The sequence below is a fragment of the Cnephaeus nilssonii genome (genome assembly GCF_951640355.1).
Source record: "Cnephaeus nilssonii genome assembly, chromosome: 5".
In the NCBI taxonomy this organism is placed as follows: Eukaryota; Metazoa; Chordata; class Mammalia; order Chiroptera; family Vespertilionidae; genus Cnephaeus; species Cnephaeus nilssonii.
Window position 1 is genome coordinate 105,361,389 of NC_137076.1, and position 18,316 is coordinate 105,379,704.

An 18,316-nucleotide genomic window follows, 5' to 3' on the forward strand; every position below is an offset into this window, starting at 1 on the left:
AAGTAGTGGTAGGAGAGGGGTCCTCCCTGGGAAAGCCAAAGTAGAAAACGTGGCGTTAGGCTGAGCGGAGCCCCTCCCCGCCGAGAAGATGAACTCGGGAGGTGGTGATGGAGACGGGGAGCCCCGCAGGAGCCAGAAGCCAGAAGCTAAAACGCGGGCGCGATGTGGCGCGGGCAGAGGGCGGGCGCGGTGGGCGGAGTGACACCGTGACTCAGGGGGCGGGGCCGGCGGGGCGGGGCGGGGCGGGGCTCCCGGCGCAGGCGCACGCGCCCCGCCCGGCCTGGGGTCCCTGCGCGCGGGAGCCGTGGCGCACTCAGCGGTGGTGGCGGGAGAAGCGCTTCCGGTGGTGACGGAGGCGCCACCTAACAGGCCCTGCAAGCGGCGCCGGCGGCGGCCCGCGGGGAGCGGTGAGTGTCGGGGGGCGGCGCGGCCGCGATGGGTGGGAAAAGCGCAGGGAGCCGGCGGGGAGGCGCGGGCGCGGGCGGGGATGCCGCGGTGCAGCCCGCGCGCCGACCCCGGGGACCCCCCGGCGCAGGGATAGGAGACCCCTAACCATGCCGGGACTGCCGGGCCGGGGGTCCTTGCACCGGGGACTCCTGCCCTCTGCTGCGGATCCTCGCTCCGGCAGCCTAGCTCCCTGGGCTCCCCGGAGGGGAGGGGTCCTCCGAGCGCGCGCGCGCCCCCCGCCACGCTGTCCTGCGGCAGCGACCACTCGCGGCGGGGAGGCCATCCAAGATGGCTGCTGTGGGGCCGGCCACGCGCGCGCGGTCGCTAGGTAACCAGGTGGCACCGACCCCGCGCCCCTCGTGCTCCTCTTGCTCCTCGTTCTTGGCTTCTGCTGGAGCAGAGCGGGGCTCGGGGGTCAGAGGTGACCCAGGCCCCTGCCCTGGCACTCCCAGTCCAGCTGGGAAGAGATGGGCCACAGTCTGGTTCCGGCCTTGCATTTCTGTGCTCCTCGGATCTGTCCCATCTGTCCCAGGCCTCGGACCCCTCAGGACGGCAATAACCCCATTATCTGCTAATAACCCCATTATCTGCTGCGTGTGCAGGGGATTTAGGTCCCCTCCCTTCCCATTCTTCCGGCACTGTGAGGTGCCCGGGCTGCCTTCCTAAGCAGATGGAGAAAGCTGGGCCCAGAGAGGGTGAGCCATCTGCCCAAGGTCACGCAGCTGGCCATCAGCAGAGCAGGCCCTCTGAGTGGCAGTTCCGTGTGGCTTCCCCGCTGAGTTGTCTGACATCTCCGCCCTCGTGCACACAGCCTTTGTGAGCTGCACCGCGTGTTTCCGTGAATTGTCAGCATCGCAATGAACTGCTCACCTGCTTGCTTTATTCTCTCCTTGTGGTCGGGCCTGGGTCTGCCTTCTCACCTCGCCACCCTCTGGCCCAGCAGAGCCCGGCACCACAGGCACCTCCAGGAGTGTCTGTCGGGCACCCGAGTGAGATGCCCACACAGTGACTTCCCTCCATGGGCCGCTGCCTCGCGCCCAGGGCATCTTGTGGGTCATTTTCCCAGAAGACCCGCCTTCTCTCTGCGGCCTCTCCTACAGACTCGGACTTGGGTGCCCCTAGATCTCCTCTTCCTGTGTCCATCCCGTTCACGGGGCTTCCTCGTGTCCCGGGCACCGGAATGGGCGAAAGGAGGCGTGCAGGCAAATGGGGCTCTGCAGCCGTTACGGTGCTGGGCTCAGACGTGGGGTGTAAGATGGATAAGGTGAGAGGGGACCCCGGGAGGGTGGGTGGAGGTCCACCAAGAAGTGCGGGGACCTCAAGCAGGCCCTCTCTCCGCTCAGGCCTGCAGGCGTCTGGCTTGCAAAAATGATGGTGTTTGGAGAGAAGGACCGGGCAGCTCCCACCCAGCCCCAAGACGCAGTCGCTCTAAGGATGCGCTCGAGGGCTGGGGGGGCGGGGGGGAAGGGAGGGGGCGGTGCGCAGGCTTTGAGGCCCATGGACTTCAGGAAAGGGACGGCACCTGTGGTTCCGGGGTCGGAGAGGAACCTGCAGAGCAGGGGGGCTGCAGTCCAGCAGCGGGAGGATATTTAGGATGCTCCTCACGTTCTGGGCAAGGTTCCTGGTCCCAGGTGGATGGGAATAGGGAGGGCCGACAGGGAGGCGGCATCCCTTCCGCCTCCTCGCTTCCTGCGAAGAACGTGGAGAGGACACCCGGGCAGAGAGACTCCGGGGGCGTGCGGCCGCTCTGCCCTCTGGCGCCACGGAGTTCATGTGGCCCCACATCCTCCCCCTCGGGCAGCTACCCCCTCCGGCAGCGGTTAAATGCACTTAGTTGGAGTATAATCAAGGGTAGAACCTTTCACTTGAGGTTAAAGGTGAAAAAAGTCAGTAGCAGTAAGTCATTAAAGAAAAATACTGCCCGCCTGGCATGGCTCAGTGGTTGAGCGTCGACCTATGAACCAGGAGGTCACGGTTCAATTCCCCGTCAGGGCACATGACCGGGTTGCGGTCTCAATCCCCAGTGAGGGGTGTGCAGGAGGCAACCAATCAGTGATTCTCTGTCCTCATTGATGTTTCTCTCTCTCTCCTTCTCCTTACTCTGAAATCAAGAAAAATATGTATTTTGTAAAACTGTGCAAGTTAGCCTAGAAAGTGAAAAATTAAATTAGAATACGTAACAAATCGACATCTAACCATAAGAAGTTCAGAGTTATTCAGTTTCTGGTTAACTACGATTAATTTGTGAAATCTGTTCATAGACAGGTTATATAACCTGTGAGTTGATTCTTTAAAGTGGGTAAAATAGTCAATGGAGCATGTCCAGAATGTTACAGATTGGTGGTATTTTATCATTCTCACAGGCTGATGCCACCATCTCGGTAGAAGCCAATAGAGTTGTTTTGTTTTTTTTTAATGAGTAAGAACGTCACCCAGCCTAAGATATTGATGAAGAAACCCAAACCCCAAACTGATCTTGAGGACTGGAATGTGGACAGGATCGTGTTGTTACCTGGGTGTTTTAACGTTAACAGAAGAGTGGGGTCCACATGGGGGCGGGGAGGGGGGAGGGGGGAGACAGGCAGAGGCGGTACCCCCCATGCCCTCCTGACTGGAGACAGGACCCACCTCCCACAGCCCTGCCCTGGACGGGAGGAGAGGGGGCGGCAGACGGCCCTGCCAGAGCAATGCCCTTTGCGGGAATGTGGTTGCTCGCCCAGGTTCAGCCTTGGGGTCCATCGTCTGGCCCCCTGCGTGGCCGCGCCCATAGGAAGGAATGTGGGGTGACCAGCTCAAAGCCAGACGCCAGGTCTGCTACTCAGCTCCCGAGTGCGCGGCTGCTTGGCGGACACTCGCCCTGGGCCCCGAGGGTCAGAGTGTGAGCAGAGTCAGACCGAACCGCACCACCAGGCTGGCGTCTGGGCTGTGGACCTGGCTTCTCTGAGGGGCTGGAGCAGGACTTAGCCATCCAATAACGCGTGGCCAGCCCCGTTCCGGGCACGTGAGGGCACGCGTGGTGCCCCCGCAGTGCCCTGGCCGTGTCCCTCCCCCGGCTGGCCCTATCAGGAACCCAGGGCGCAGGCTCTGTCTGAGCTCTTTCAGACCGCAGCTGTTTCACCCCATTTCCAGGTTAATGCCTTCGTCGCCGTCGTTAATCTTTAGCCAGGGTTAAAGGTCCTTGTTACTCAGTCCTGGTAAAGCACATTCCCTGCCACCTTACTTCCTGTGGAATCGCGGGAGATTTCTTTTCCGACAGTGAAACCGCTGCCTGGCAGGAGCTAAAAGTTTGAAAGGAAGTTTCTCTTGGGGAAAAGCTCTTTTCCGTGGACATTTCTGGTCATCGTTTCGGCTCACTCAGGCAGCAAAGCTCCATCCCACTCCCTGCCCCCCACCCCCACCCCCACCCCAGCCACGGCCTTTATGGCTGGACTTCAGCCACTGGGACAGCAGCCTCCTGGCCTGGACCTGGCCCGTTGGGGATGGCCCCCCTTTGTGGCAGTTCACAGGGGATCCAGGGCCATAAAGCCTCTTGTACACTCCAGCTTGCCACTCCTACCCACTGTGAGCGACTCTGATCCCCATCCTACAGATGGGAAGACTGAGACTCGGCGGCGTGAAGCGTCTCTCCGGTGACGTGGCTAGACAGGGAGGGGCAGGATCAGGGCCACATCCGGGCTGTCGTGGTCGGAGTCCAGTCCTGATCCCACGGGTGGCCAGGGAAGGCACCCAGGGCTGCCGGCCACAGGGCGGGGCCTCCACAGGACCCAGCCGGAAAGAGCGGGCCCAGCAGCTGGCGGGAGGGGCCGTGGAGTCCCCTGAATATGTTTACTGCCCCCCAGAGGGTAAGACTCTCCCCGTACCGGGTAGGGCATGTGGTCATTCCTTATTTATCATTTTTATATCCTTTCAAACATAGCGTTTCCCAAACGTAACTGATCACTGGGTACCCCTGGTATACTTCTCCCAAGCCAGGTTCCCGGGACCCCAGCTCTGTGGAGCCGGGATTTCCGGGGAGATCGCTTTTGGTCACGGCCACCTCTCCAGGGCGCAGGGATTCGGGGGCCGGCAGCTGAGGGTCACACCTGGGCACCGACGCGTACTTGGGCAAGTTCGCGAACCACCCTGGTAGCCGAACGTCATGCGGGTTAGATGAGATGACATAAGGCAAGCTCTTAGAATACGTGGTTATGAGGTGTTAGTGGATGTTATTAGGCAACGTCCTGACTCTGCGGATAAAGGCTCAGGAACCTGGAGTGTGGGCTAACCCTGCAAGGTCGCAGGGGCCAGCTGGCAGAGTGGTGGAGCTGGAATCTGAACTCGGGCCTGCTGCCCCCGGGGCACACCCCTCCCCCCATCACCCGCCCACCCACGGGTTCCAAGTTACAGGACGGACAGGGAGGTACCGCTTGGAGCCAGGAACTCAAGTTCAGCGAACCAGCTGGTTCAGGACACTTAGAAACTAAACCGGTCACGGATGACTAACGTGCTGCCTGAGGGCTGAGTGTCCTGGGAGGCGGTCCCTGCCCTCGCACGGCTGTGATGACTGTCACGTCAGCCTGTACGGAAGGCACCGCGCTCCCAGGATGGTCCGGGCAGACTGGGATGTAACTTTAGACTCAGAGAGACTGAAAGCGGGAGGGTTGGCTCTCCCTCTCACTTGAACCCTTAGGGCAACGTGTCAAACTCAAAGGCGAACACGGGCCGAATAAACAAGGTTGACGTGTACGTGGGCCACAAAAAAACAAGAGCTTCCATTTTCATAGAAACATAGGTTTGTTTCGATAGAGACATGCTGAATACAAAGGGCTGAAATAAATGAGTAATTGTTAACATAAAATAATAGAACATTTTAATAACAATATTTTTTTCTTGAACATTCACTTACCAGACACTGAATAGCTGCACAAAATAATAAGCGTAACGCAAATAAACCTATTTTTCTTGTTTTCCGAAAGCGAAATATTTCCTGTTGCGCACACCAAACAAGTCAGTGCAGGACTAATGACGTGGCCGTCGGCTGCTAAAATATTCGCTGCTGGTATTGGTGGAGAGAAATGGTGCGCCTGCGCGTAGGGCGTGTAAGGGAAATGAATGCAACACGATTATAGTCATCAGTCATTAGCGAACGCTGTAGTTCGTTATTCATAATTATGTATAACAGGATACTGTAAAAAGTCATGAAATTTTCATTAAAACGTTGCTTACACACCGTTACACTGGCTGGGCTGCATGCGGCCCGTGGGCCGCGAGTCTGACGTGCTTGACTTGGAGGCCCTTGTAGGCTCACTGCCCTAATTCCACTCCTGTGTCTCAGGGACAGGGAGGCGCCAGGGGAGCGAGACACGGGCGGACGGAGTGGCCAGGGGTGGGCAGTCAGAGCACCACGTTGATCCTTGAAGGGCCATCCTTTCTGGGCGCTGTCCCCGGTGCCCAAAACAGTCACAGCACTAACAGCAGAGACCACGGATCCCAGGCCCCCATCACGGATAGAATGAGGACGAGGGGGACAGTTACCAAACTGATGCGGAGACTGGGGAGCAAATGCTCCTGGGAGAGTGGGCCCTCCCTCAACCTGCCCCACGAGGGCTGCCGCTAACCGTCAGTTTAAAAAAAAACAAAACGCCGAGGCACCGTGAGGAGGGACGCCTGTACTTCCCATCGAGGAGCCCTGCTTCCTCCAGCCACTGCTCCGAGTCTCTGTTCCGGGCCTCGCAGCCTCTCCGCTCCTCCGCACCCGCTCCCTCACTTCTGCAGATGGTGAACTCTGACCCTGCTGCAGACAGAAAGCTGCCCACGGGTGTGGAAAGCAACCCTGCAGGTCCTCGCCGCTGGTGACTGGCCAGTGGGCTCCTCTCGCGGGCGGAGGGCCCTCGCTTAGCCCACCTGTGCTGTGGGGCCGCCATCCCGCCTCTTTCACGACTGCTCTGCCTTCCCGAAGCTGATTCCTCTCCCTGCAGAGCCCCGGTAAATGTGGCAGAGAGAATCCCCCCCCCCCCCCCCCCGACTGATGTCCCCGATTCTCCCGCCGGTGTCTGACCTGCGCCGGGTGTTGTCACAAAGTGAGCGAGCTCATCCTGGAGCACGCTCTTCGGTGCCCCGTGCCGCCCAGCCCGTGAGGGGTGGCACGGTCCCTTACCCTCGCCACGCCCGCTGTCCGCCGCCTCGTCACGAATGCGGAACAGAATGACTCCCCACGGACCCCGGGAAGTTCCTCGCTGAGAAGCACCTGTTGCAGAACGGTGGGGAGGAAACCACAGGCCCCAATGGAGTCACTTGGGCTAAGCCCACGACACCAAACCAGAACTGAACACCTGACCCAGTTGCCGGCTGGCCCTTCCCCAGGGATGGAATCCTAACTGGTCCGTCTGGAATTTTCTGGTCAGCGCCTCTGAGGTCACGAGGTCATCTGCCCCATCGCTCCCTTCCCGGCCCCCAGGGAAGATGAGTTCACCCTTCCTTTCCGGCCCCCTCCCCCTGCTGCCCATAAGGCCTCCCACTATGCACGGCTCCCCGGGATCCTCTCTGCTGGTGAGGGTGCTGCCTGCTCCTGAGCCGTTCAGTACGCCACCTAGGTCTTCATCTGCCCAGGTCAGTTGTCCTTTAACAACCGTCTCCGTTCACTGTCATGAAATACCGTCAGGACCTCGAGGTGCTTCAGGTCACCTCTCTCATTTCAGCCTTTGGGGGAGGGGGGGCCCGCAGGTCGCCCGCGAGGCCTGGGATGCTGGGCTCCTTCCCAGTGAACAGCCTGCAGGGAAACGACATCCATCCCCCTCCCACCGCCCCCGAGACCTCCCTCCTCCCCCCCCCCCAGGACGACTCAGTCCCTCCGACTGGTAGAAACAACAAAGGCAGCTCAGACGCAGCAGTACTGATGCTGATTGCTTCTCCCAGAAGAAGGGTTTCAAGCATGAGGCCGTGTTACCATTGGTTTTCCTTTTAACTTTCCTATTTCCAGTTTCTCTAGAGTATTTCGAGGTTCCCCAAAATAAGGCACGGTGAAACGCCACGGACTTAAAAAAAGGCACATGTGGAAATTATGGAATAGGGTTGGGATTCGTGGACAGAGTTAGCTTTGGGTTTAGGTTATCCCCGCTGGTAGCAGCAGGATATTTGGGAGGTAGGAACACACACACATCTTCACTTGAGCAGCGAGACAGCAGTTTCTGAAGTGCCTGGGCCTGGTCAGGCTTCACGGGACTCGTCTCTTTGACCCTCCCAGCCCGCGACCATGTCCGGAGAACTCCCACCCAACATCGACATCAGAGAGCCTCGATGGGACCAGAGCACTTTTGTGGGACGAGCCAGTCATTTCTTCACGGTGACGGATCCCAGGAATCTCCTGCTAACCGACGAGCAGCTGGAGAACGCCCGGAAGACCGTGCATGATTACAGGTAACACCCGATATGCTTTGGGCCGAATATGCTCATAGTTCATCATGTTAGCCTATTGCCGTTAAACCTTCACTTAGCAACTTTACGTGCGTGTGTGTGTGTGTGTGTGTGTGTGTGTGTGTGTGTGTTTGCAATGGAATCCTTTTTATTAAAAAAAAAAAAGACGTGTTTTGTTCCCCATTGCTGATCCTTAACACATACGTCCAGGAGTCACAGTACCCCAAAATAAGACAGCCCTCCCTCCAACTCCCAGGTACCAGTCTGTGAAGTCCCCTTTTCACAGTGCCCGCCCTTCTCTCCAACACACCCCATGTGAGATAAAGTGCGGTGAACATCTGTATAACCTTCAAGTGGGTCAGGCCTTCTAGGCAGAAACTTCATTTGTTCCCACGGGACTACAGAAAAAATGAAAGCCCTCAGGACAGCAGATAACCCGGGATGGGATTAGCCAGCATCTCTAAAGCAGGGGCGGGAATGTCTGGCCCGGGGTCCAGATAAAGCTCAGGCCCCTAAAATCATTTGGTCCGGCCCTGCCAAGGCATGAGGGGCGAGGTAATCAAATGTTTGACCAAATACTGCAGGCTGTTTTTTAACTTGATAATTACGTATATCCCGCGGATGATGTTTAAATATCCAATGGCCCTTGGCAGAGAGAAGGCTCCCCACCCCAGATGAGGTATGCTTACAAGCTACCTAAGCCCTGCGGACGCTGATGCTGATGATAAAGGAGAGGGAGAGAAGACAATGCATGTTCTAATCTTTTACCTTGCGTTTATGTCAGCAAATGCACTCTTTTCTTACACAATCATTCTTACACAATCTTGGAAGCGGGGATAGACTTATTTATGAGGATATTTACTTCCTGGTCCTTTACGAACAGGAAAGATGAGGAGCAGTGACATTGTCAGCATAGGCGGCTGGTGTAATACCCTACTTCACAGCCCGTTTAAAGGGTGATGGACTAGTTCCCGAGGCTGACGTGACAGAACCACCAACCGAGTGGCTGGAAACAACAAGAACACGCCCTCTCCCTGCTCCGGAGACCAGGCGTCTGAAACCGAGGGGAGGGCAGGCCTGCCTTCTCCCTCGAGCTCTGGGTGGCTCTGGGTGCTCCCTGGCTGGTGGCCACGTCGCGAGACCTCCGCCTCTGTCGGCCGTGGCCTTGTCTGTGCCGCTGCTCATGGCTGTCCAGTACGGGCCCCTCATCTTAACGAGTCACGCCTGCAAGCACCCTGTTTGCAAATGAATTCACATCCTGGGGTTCCAGGTAGACGTGCTTTGGGGGGGGAGGAGTCAACCCAGGATGGGTGGTCTAGAAGGATATCTAAAGACGCAGAGAAACGCTTACTAATATTACTGATAAAGAAGGTGGTTATAGAGCAGCAGGTCCAGCGTGGCGCCTTTAAATAAACACGCACATGGAGACCGTAGGAAGGATGAGCAGTGTGTTCACTGAACCCTCACCAGGGTGCTGGGCATTCTGTATTTCCTAAATGTCTAGCATGCCTGTGTGTTTCTTTGATAAGGAGAAAAAAAATAACGAACCCGTCTAATCTAGGTTTTCAAACTATAGTATGAAAATGAACTGATATTCTTGACTGCCACAGCTTTTGTCCAGTCGGCTAAAAAAATTTCAGAGTTTGCAAAGTTCAAAATACGTGTTTAAATATGTCATTTAAAACAAAGAATATTTCAAAGTTGACCACTTCCCTATGATATTAGGCATGTTTGGGTTTTTCCAAACATTAGATAATTTGAGACGTGTGGGTGTGAGATGCTCCTGTGAAGTGTTACTGTCCTTGGTGTTGGTGAAGTTTCTGAGTCTGAGGGCTTCGGCGCTCGGTCCAGGGGGGAGGTGTCACCCTGAGAGCCTCCCAGCCGCCTGTCCCGAGACTCGGGTGAGGCGTTTGGAATAAGCAGGGTTGTGTTGTTTGTTGTTGTTTCCTAGACAAGGAGTTGTCCCTCCCGGTCTCACTGAAAATGAACTGTGGAGAGCAAAGTACATCTACGACTCGGCTTTTCACCCCGACACTGGAGAGAAGATGGTTTTGATAGGACGGATGTCAGCGCAGGTTCCCATGAACATGACCATCACGGGCTGTATGATGACATTTTACAGGTCAGTCATGGCACAGGGACAGCAGGTCCCTTCCTATTACAGCAGCTTCGAGTGGGCTGTGTGTGTAAATAATGTTATTAAAATAGACGACTTCCTGTCGAGTCCTATTCTGCACAGATCAGCCCATGGCTCCGTAGTGCCTTTCCCTCTGCTCAGAGGAGGTGAGCTTTTCCCCTAAAGCTTAGACCCGCAGGACAATGAGTGGGAGGAAGAAAGTAAAAGAGTGTCTGTGCAGGTTCTCTTTCCTCCATTCCTATGTCGGTGCAGGTGCAGGTGCAGGTGGAGGTGGAGGTGCAGGCAGACGGTGAGGGCGCACGTGCAGGTGGGAGGGGTCAGGACCACGTAGCCTACAAATGGCTGCTTCTTCTCCCAAGAGAAAGGCCTGACAGTGTGCCAGGCTCTCCACACATGTGAGAGGAAGTGTGAGTTAGCGCCGTCTTTGCCACGACCCCCTGACCTCAGTGTCACCGTCTCTAACGACTGAGGAAACTGCGAGGAGGGTCGATAAAGTGTGCCCAGCCGCCAGGTCCTACGCCCAGCGTCCTCCTGTCACGGGTTTGAATTTTCTGTCCCACAAACGCGAGGCCGCAGGTGGTGCTGGCGGTGTGACGCTCGCTCTGTTTCAGGACCACGCCGGCCGTGCTGTTCTGGCAGTGGGTCAACCAGTCCTTCAATGCCGTGGTCAACTACACCAACAGGAGTGGAGACGCCCCCCTCACGGTCAAGTAAGGCCCCGTGCACCCCGCTGCCCTCCCCATGTTCACCTGACGGGCGGGACGCTCTCCTGATGAAGAAGTCCGTTAAGGAATACGTTCTCATCAGTGGCCCTTTCCCTCCCTTCTGTCAAGATACTTGTTCGTCCGGCCTGATTCTCAGACATTACTCGTGCCATTGGCGGCGCCGTAGGGAGATGGGTCTCCCCCGCCCTCAGGCTCTATCCCCAGAACACACGGCAGCCAGGCTGGCCTGGCGTGAACCGCACGCTGCACCCCGTCTGCCTGTGCGTGCGGACAGACGGCCGGCGCCCACTGTGTGACCGATCTCTGCAGAGGTCAAGGGCCTTTTACACCTGATGGGTCTCACACATGGGTCATCGATGGAGCCAGAGAGAAAGTGAATGGGGTTTAAGTTGTGCCTCCCTGAGGAAAGTTCTGGACAGGCCAGAGTGACAGTCAAGCAGAACTTGTAGCACGGCTTGTCCCACACGCCAGTGTGTTGTTTTATCGCTCTAAATTGCTTTGACAGTCTGTGTTCTGTCGTCATGGGTAACCAGCAGTGACGTCACAGCGCCTCGCATCCAATCCGTGAGCTAAAACGTATTTCTAAACAGGACAGAATTGCTTGGGCTTAACTGTATTTCAGAGATGAGACTTTTTGAAATTTTATACCCTAAGATACCATTTTAGGAAGAACAGCATTGCACGTTTCAGTGTGTATATTAATATTGGGAAAAGTCATTTTATTTTAGTTTAGTGGGTGTGCCACAGACATGTAGGCCACTGCATGTGCCCACACTTGCCGTGTCCTGCGCACTCACGGGCCCCTTCCTTCCGCCCCTTCTCCATCTGCCCGTGTCCGGGGTTGTGTCGGGTCCCACGTGCGGAACCCCGTTTGTGGGTCTGCTGGCCCTTTGTCCGGGTCCCTCCCCCTGCAGGTTGGTGCTGACGCTGTTTTATGGGCTCTCCACTCTGATCGTGCCCGTTCACATTCCCCGCCATTTCCTTCAGCAAAGGACCGGTTTCCTGACGGTCACCGTTACGTGTGCGCTGTTCTTTCTCTCCTCAGAGAGCTGGGGACGGCGTACGTGTCTGCGACCACTGGCGCCGTGGCGACCGCTCTAGGACTCAACGCATTGGCCAAGGTGCGCGGGTCCTGATTCCGTGGGAAAGCTTCGTCATTGCTTCTCACCGGCCGGGCTGCCGGCACTCCGTTGTTTCTCAAAATAGTCCAAGTCCTTTGGCTTCCTTATTATGGTCATTCTCTTCAACTGCATGTTTTTTGTGTGTGTTTTTTTTAAAAAATATTTTTACTGATTTCAGAGAGGAAGGGAGAGGGAGCGAGAGAGAGGAACATCAGTGATGAGAGAGCATCATTGACCGGCTGCCTCCTGCACACCCCCTACTGGGGATCAAGCCCACAACCTGGGCATGTGCCCTTGATCAGAATCGAACCCGGGACCCTTCAGTCCGCAGGCCAACGCTCTGTCCACTGAGCCACACCAGCTTGGGTGCGACTGCGTGTTTTAATTACAGCTTCCTAGGGAAGGGCTGGCACAGTGCTGAGTTAACGTGCTCACCCACCAGCGGCTGTGCGGGCCGCGGGCCACACCTTTGAAGAGGGGGCAAGCCAACACCTGACCCCAAGAGTTTGGGACTCAGTGCCCTCCACATTAAGCTGCCAAAATGTCTCAGAAGTCTCATACGCCCAGCCAGAAACATAAAAATGCCGCTAGCAAACAGGTCGGGAACGTACTCCCGGCCCGAGTATCACAGGACTCTGTTTCAGTAGTTTTCAGGAAGCAATAGCATGGCCACTCAGGAGTCCAGGAAAAGTAAGATCTGCTTTCGGATTTCTCCTCTGCAGCACGTGTCACCGCTCATAGGACGCTTCGTGCCCTTTGCTGCCGTAGCCGCTGCGAATTGCATCAATATCCCACTGATGCGGCAAAGGTTAGTCCTGGGCATTTCTAGAAATGGATTGTGCTTGCAGCAGTAATAAGATTCTCATAAGAATTCATTTCGTTGAAACTTTTAAAAACTATTTTAACATTTACAGATAAAATCGTATGAGATTGGGGATTTGCGTCAAAATAGTGTGGAGTTGGAAGTGAGGATGGGTCCACTAATGAACAGGCTTAGCCGCTGAGCTGCTAATTACTGGGACAGGCTCAGTGCAGGAGGTTAGGATACCCTTCCTACTTCTGTATCACAAAGCGTCTAACAGCATATCTCGGGGCAAAGAAGGTCTACACACAGGAAGTTTGTTCTCAAACAGGTCCTTCTTTGCCCCCGGAACTTTCTTTTGGAGTTTAAAATAATATTAATCTTTATCTTTGGAAGGTTTTTTTTGTGTTGTTTTTTGTTTTTTTACAATTTAGAGAAGAAAGAAGAAGAAACACTTTGGAATGGATAATGAGGAACAGGGTAAGGGCAGGAGCTGTAAAGGTAGCTTTTGGAACTGTCGCCTTGTTACTGACTAGTCACAAATACCCCTTAGCGCCATCTGCTGGTGACTCCTGGGTCCTCGGGTCCCTCAGCGCGGCCCGTGTCAGGTCTACCTCTCATTTGGAAAGTCGCTCAGATTTGCACATCAGAGTAAAAATCACCCTTACTCTTAAGTAGCATAGTGACCCTGTGAGGCGTATTTTCATTAAAATTGTTACTCCTTTTTTTAATTACAAAGTGACTGTGTTATTTTACTTTTGTGCCTGTTGCACGAGGATTAAACTTGTTCATAGGATGTAAAAAGAGACTTGTTTGTGCCCAAATGACTCGGGTGGGTGATGGGGTCAGGTGGGGACTTGACCTTTCAGCAGTGTCGTGAAGGCACTGTGAACACCCTGGCATGCGTTTTGCTCTGCAGGGAACTCAAAGTCGGCATCCCCGTCACAGATGAGAACGGGACCCGCTTGGGTGAGTCGGCACAGGCTGCGCAGCAAGCCATCGCACAAGTGGTCGTCTCCAGGATTCTCATGGCCGCGCCCGGCATGGGTCAGTATGACTGTCATCCACCTATTCATCCACCCATCCACCCATCCATCCATCCATCCACCCCACCCATCCATCCACCCCACCCATCCATCCACCCACCCATCCATCCACCCATCCACCCATCCACCCATCCATCCATCCACCCATCCATCCATCCATCCATCCATCCACCCATCCATCCATCCATCCATCCACCCATCCATCCACCCACCCACCCATCCACCCATCCACCCACCCATCCACCCATCCATCCACCCCACCCATCCACCCACCCACCCACCCATCCATCCACCCACCCATCCACCCATGCATCCACCCACCCATCCATTCACCCATCCACCCATCCACCCATCCATCCATCCACCCATCCATCCATCCATCCACCCATCCACCCATCCATCCATCCACCCATCCATCCACCCACCCACCCATCCACCCATCCATCCATCCACCCACCCATCCACCCATCCATCCATCCACCCATCCATCCACCCACCCACCCATCCACCCATCCATCCATCCACCCACCCATCCACCCCACCCATCCACCCACCCCACCCATCCACCCACCCACCCATCCATTCACACACACAGATTGAACTAGTGTCTGTGCATCAGTGAACCAAACACATCACTCCCTGCAGTCGCTCCTCCACAGGTGAGAACACCAGAAGCTTCGGCTCAGGTGGGGTAACTCCCAGGGCCACCCACCGGGCGTGGGCCTGGCTCGAGGCGGAGTGTTTATTCTCTGCTGCATACGGCTGCCCCGCCCCCTCACGGTGCCTTTGTTTTATTGGTACAGGAGGCTGACATTCCCCATGTTGGCGCTGTTCATATTTAAAGTTAAATGTCAAGTTCTCCTCAAGGTTATAGAGCTTTCTGGCTGGAAGAGAGCATTACATTATGGGAACAGTGGGTTCCCCCTCTCCCCCCAATCCTAAAGTATCTTAAAGAATTACTGCAGATAGCTTCGCCCTGCCGCGTGAAAAAGGCTTAAAGGCGACGTACGCCTTTGGTCACATTGTTGGGGGGAAGTGAGAGCTGAAAACAGACGTGAGCTGAAGCGTTACGCGGGTCTCCTTTCCTTCCAGCCATCCCCCCGTTCATCATGAACACGCTGGAGAAGAAGGCCTTTCTGAAGGTGAGCCCCGCTCTGCTTGGTGTCCCAGTCCTTCCATTTCCGATGCAGCCGTCACACGCACAGACTATTCCTACCTAAACCCGGAGTCGAGAATTTGAAGGCCAGAGGCACTCGGGCACTTATGTAAATGAAAAGATGGTTCCAGAACATTCCATTTCTAGTCTCAGATATTTGGAAAAGCTCCCACGGATGAAAACTGCTGGGGCCGAGGCAGGAGCCACCGGAAGGAGTGGGCTGCTGCCCCAGGCTCCGCGGGCCCAAGCCCTCCTTCCAGCATCTCACTCGCACTTAGCTTGCCTTCCATCACCAAGTCTGTGACCGGGGCGAGGACAGGGTTTCGATCTCCTTCGGAAAGCCTACGGGGGCCGGGGGCCCACCCTGCTCAGTCATCCCTGCTTCTCGGGGCCTCCAGGGCCTTGCGGGCTGGGGACCAGGGTCTGGGTGTCTCCAGGGGACGCTCCGAGGAACGAAGGGAGCTGGAGAGCCGCCCTGACACGGGCGCACGTTCCGTGTCACCGTGTGAGACGGTGAGACCCGGCGCTTCCCTCCCGCTGTCCTTGGGGTGGGGCTCGGGGATCTGTCTCCGCTTGACCGCCTCTCCCCCTTCCTCTCCAGCCCCCTCCCGCCCTCACGTTCACCTGTGCGATGTCCTCTCGCCGGAGGCGTCCTCGGGGACCAGGGTACGCCTTGCACGCGAGTTTGGGGGTCACGACCTCTAACCACTTGTGCCGCCTCTTAACTCCGTTGGCTGATGTCAGGACAACCAGTTCCTAACTTGGTCGCAGCTCTTTCCGTGGCCTCAGTCACGGGACCATCTACTCATCTCTCCATAGCGTGCGTTTTGATGCCACTTTTGAAAACTAAAATTCTAACAGCACTTACTCTCCAGAAGACTGACCAACTCACTCGTTTCCATTTAAAAAGGAGCGACAGGCAAAATGTTTGCTGCCAGCCATCGCTTTAACCATACTGACAGCAGCGAAGGCCGAGGGGGGAGACGCGGGGATGGGGGGTGCTTGTGGGGCTGCGGCTCCGTCCCGGGCCCTGGCCTGGGTGGTTTATACGTCACCACGTGCCTTAGGAAGGGACAAGGACGCCGAAGCTGGGAGGGCTGGGCTCTGCCTGCTCGCCCGCAGATGCAGCCGGCTGAGAGGGCAGCCCTGTGGGGCGAGCTGCCTGCCCCCGGCCAGGAGGTGGGTGGATGGTCATGAACAACGGCACCTTTCAGATCAGATGTGCCGGGGGGACGAGAAGCCGTGGTCTCCGCACATGCGTTTACTGACAGGTCGGGGCACAGGGAGTCAGGACTAGCACGCGTGTTGCCGTGTTTCCCGGTTACCCCAATCACAGTCCCCTGGGCCTTGTAACTGGGGTTCCTCCCAGTCCGTCGGCAGAAGAAGGGTCTCTAAGAGCCCGTGTGAAAAGGCTCCAAAGTAGTTTATTTCTCGTCACAGAGGTTCCCGTGGATGAGTGCGCCCATTCAGGTCGGGCTGGTTGGCTTCTGGTGAGTAGAATTCCTTCGAGATCATGCATTTCTCTTTAAAGATCCGCGTGCAGCATATGAAAAGGGAGGAGAGGGAGGCAATGTGGGACCCAGTTTAGAAAATGAGGACCTCCCAGAACCCCTGGGACTTATGTCCCGACAATGAGCTGGAAGTCAACTGTCTTTAGGGAAACTTACAACATTTGGGACTATTTGCGTGATTCTTTTCAAACTCCTGTTATTGCTTTGATTTTTTAAAAATTATTTTGGCAGTCATTGGTGTAATAAAATGATACAAACAGAACATGGTTTTTGAGGCTCAAAAGAGAGAAAGGGGATTGTTAGAAAAGTAAACTAGGAATAACCTGAGAAGTCGACTATTTCCAAGTGCTCTGATTTGCCTTTTTTTTTTTTTTTTTCAGTTTGGTGTTTGCTACGCCTCTGTGCTGTGCCCTCTTTCCCCAGAAAAGGTATGTATTTGTTCTTCTTTGGGACGATCATGAGTCTTCATCCGACAAACCAGACCCACCCTGAGTTACAAGTGTGTGCCTCACGTCGCGGGGGCTGTTGTTCCATTTCACTGGTAGGAACGTTGAGGCTCACGCAGACGAAGGAAGCCAAGGTCACTAAAAGGAACAGCTGGAGGCAGAAACCAGACACGTATCTGCTTAATTTCAAAACCAGCTCTGCCTGCTCCCACTCCGCCCAAAAATGCTCCTTCTTTTGTGAGAGGTTAACTCTGGTGCAGATTTGCTTTTATGAAAATGTAAATGTGGCTCGTGCCATCCCGTCCGTGGGCACGTGCGTCTGTAATGCAGACACCTGGGCGTTCCCCGGGAACAGCAATGACCCGCACTCAGCGCTGGGGTCGGCTTGTTTGCTTCCCTGCTTCCTGCTCACGTTCTGCCTTAAACGCCTTCCCGTGCGCGTCTGCCCAGGCTGCTGTGGGTGTGAGCGCGGACTGACGGGCAGTTCAGCTGCCTCTGGATCTGGGTCTCCCGCAGCCTCCTGCCCTCGCGCCGGGCCCGGGGCCGCGGGTCTGCGTGTGGATGGGGTGTGAGGGCTGCGCCTGCGGGGCCGGGTCCCGGCTCGAGGTCTGCACGCTCTAGGCTCACGGAGGAGGCTCTGGGTGGGGCGCTGGGTTCCAGGCGACCTTTCTCCGGTGCCTCCACCGGACAGAGAACGCCACCGTCCGCCCGCCCATCCTCTCTGTCCGTGACCCCGCCATTCTTCAGCAGAGAAGCCACCCTGTGCACCCCTCGGTGTGGAAGCCAAGGCCCCACCTCGGCCCCTGTAACCACTGTCCTCCCTCCCTCCCTCCCCCAGCTCCATGTCCGTGACCAGCCTGGAGGCCGAGCTGCAAGCCAAGCTGCAAGAGAGCCACCCTGCGCTGCGCCGCGTGTACTTCAACAAAGGGCTGTGACGCGGGGGTGGGGGGCGCCCATACAGCCCGCCCGGACCCGGTGCGCCGGCCAGGGAGCCCCGCCTGGCTCCTCCCGGCACAGCGCCTCTCGAAGACCCGCGTCAGCCTGTCGCGTCGGCTGCTCCGTCCAGCACGGCGCCGGGCCGGCCAGGCACCCGTCGCTCTCACATCTGAGTCACGGGATGATTAACGGAAATGGCCTCCCTGTCGCTTTTACGGTAATTGTTTCCTCAAAGACAACAGTCCAGCCCTCACCTCCAGTTTTCAGAAGCGCTGCTAGGCACAGAGTAGATGCTCAAGAAACTGATTACCAGTCAGTGCAAAGGGAATCGGGTAAAATACTGCATTTTCATCCCACCCTTGTCTCCGAGCAAGGCCAGCTCGGCAGTGATTTGGAAAACACACAAGCTCCGATGCTGAGCTATAAAACATGAACCGTAGGGTAAACCCGGAGTCACGGAACGGACATGCGTGGCGTGGCGTCCTGCTCTCGGGCTGGGCGCTCCTTGCTGCTGGACGTCTCTGGTCGATTCTTAAATGGTTTCTGTTTTACGTTCTTACGAAAACGTTAGACCCGTTGGCTTGATATTCAGTTACT

At 56.2% G+C, this 18,316-nt stretch overlaps 1 protein-coding gene across 1 annotated transcript; it reads left to right on the plus strand.

Annotated features, from left to right (window-relative positions):
- The first annotated feature begins 254 nt into the window (after window positions 1–254).
- Window positions 255–17,849, plus strand: SFXN1 (sideroflexin 1). Its single transcript, XM_079771953.1, has 11 exons — window positions 255–407; window positions 7,670–7,842; window positions 9,791–9,961; window positions 10,588–10,686; window positions 11,747–11,822; window positions 12,545–12,630; window positions 13,544–13,671; window positions 14,763–14,812; window positions 16,267–16,316; window positions 16,718–16,765; window positions 17,622–17,849. Exons 2-11 carry the CDS (start codon window positions 7,679–7,681, stop codon window positions 17,716–17,718), a joined length of 969 nt encoding a protein of 322 aa, XP_079628079.1. The 5' UTR covers window positions 255–407; window positions 7,670–7,678; the 3' UTR covers window positions 17,719–17,849.
- Window positions 17,850–18,316: the final 467 nt, after the last annotated feature.

Coding starts and splice junctions, on each gene's coding strand:
- SFXN1 (XM_079771953.1), top strand. CDS start 7,679: ATGTCCGGAGAACTCCCACCCAACATCGACATCAGAGAGCCTCGATGG. Junction 9,962..10,587: donor TGTATGATGACATTTTACAG/GTCAGTCATGGC, acceptor GCTCTGTTTCAG/GACCACGCCGGCCGTGCTGT. Junction 11,823..12,544: donor GACTCAACGCATTGGCCAAG/GTGCGCGGGTCC, acceptor TCTCCTCTGCAG/CACGTGTCACCGCTCATAGG.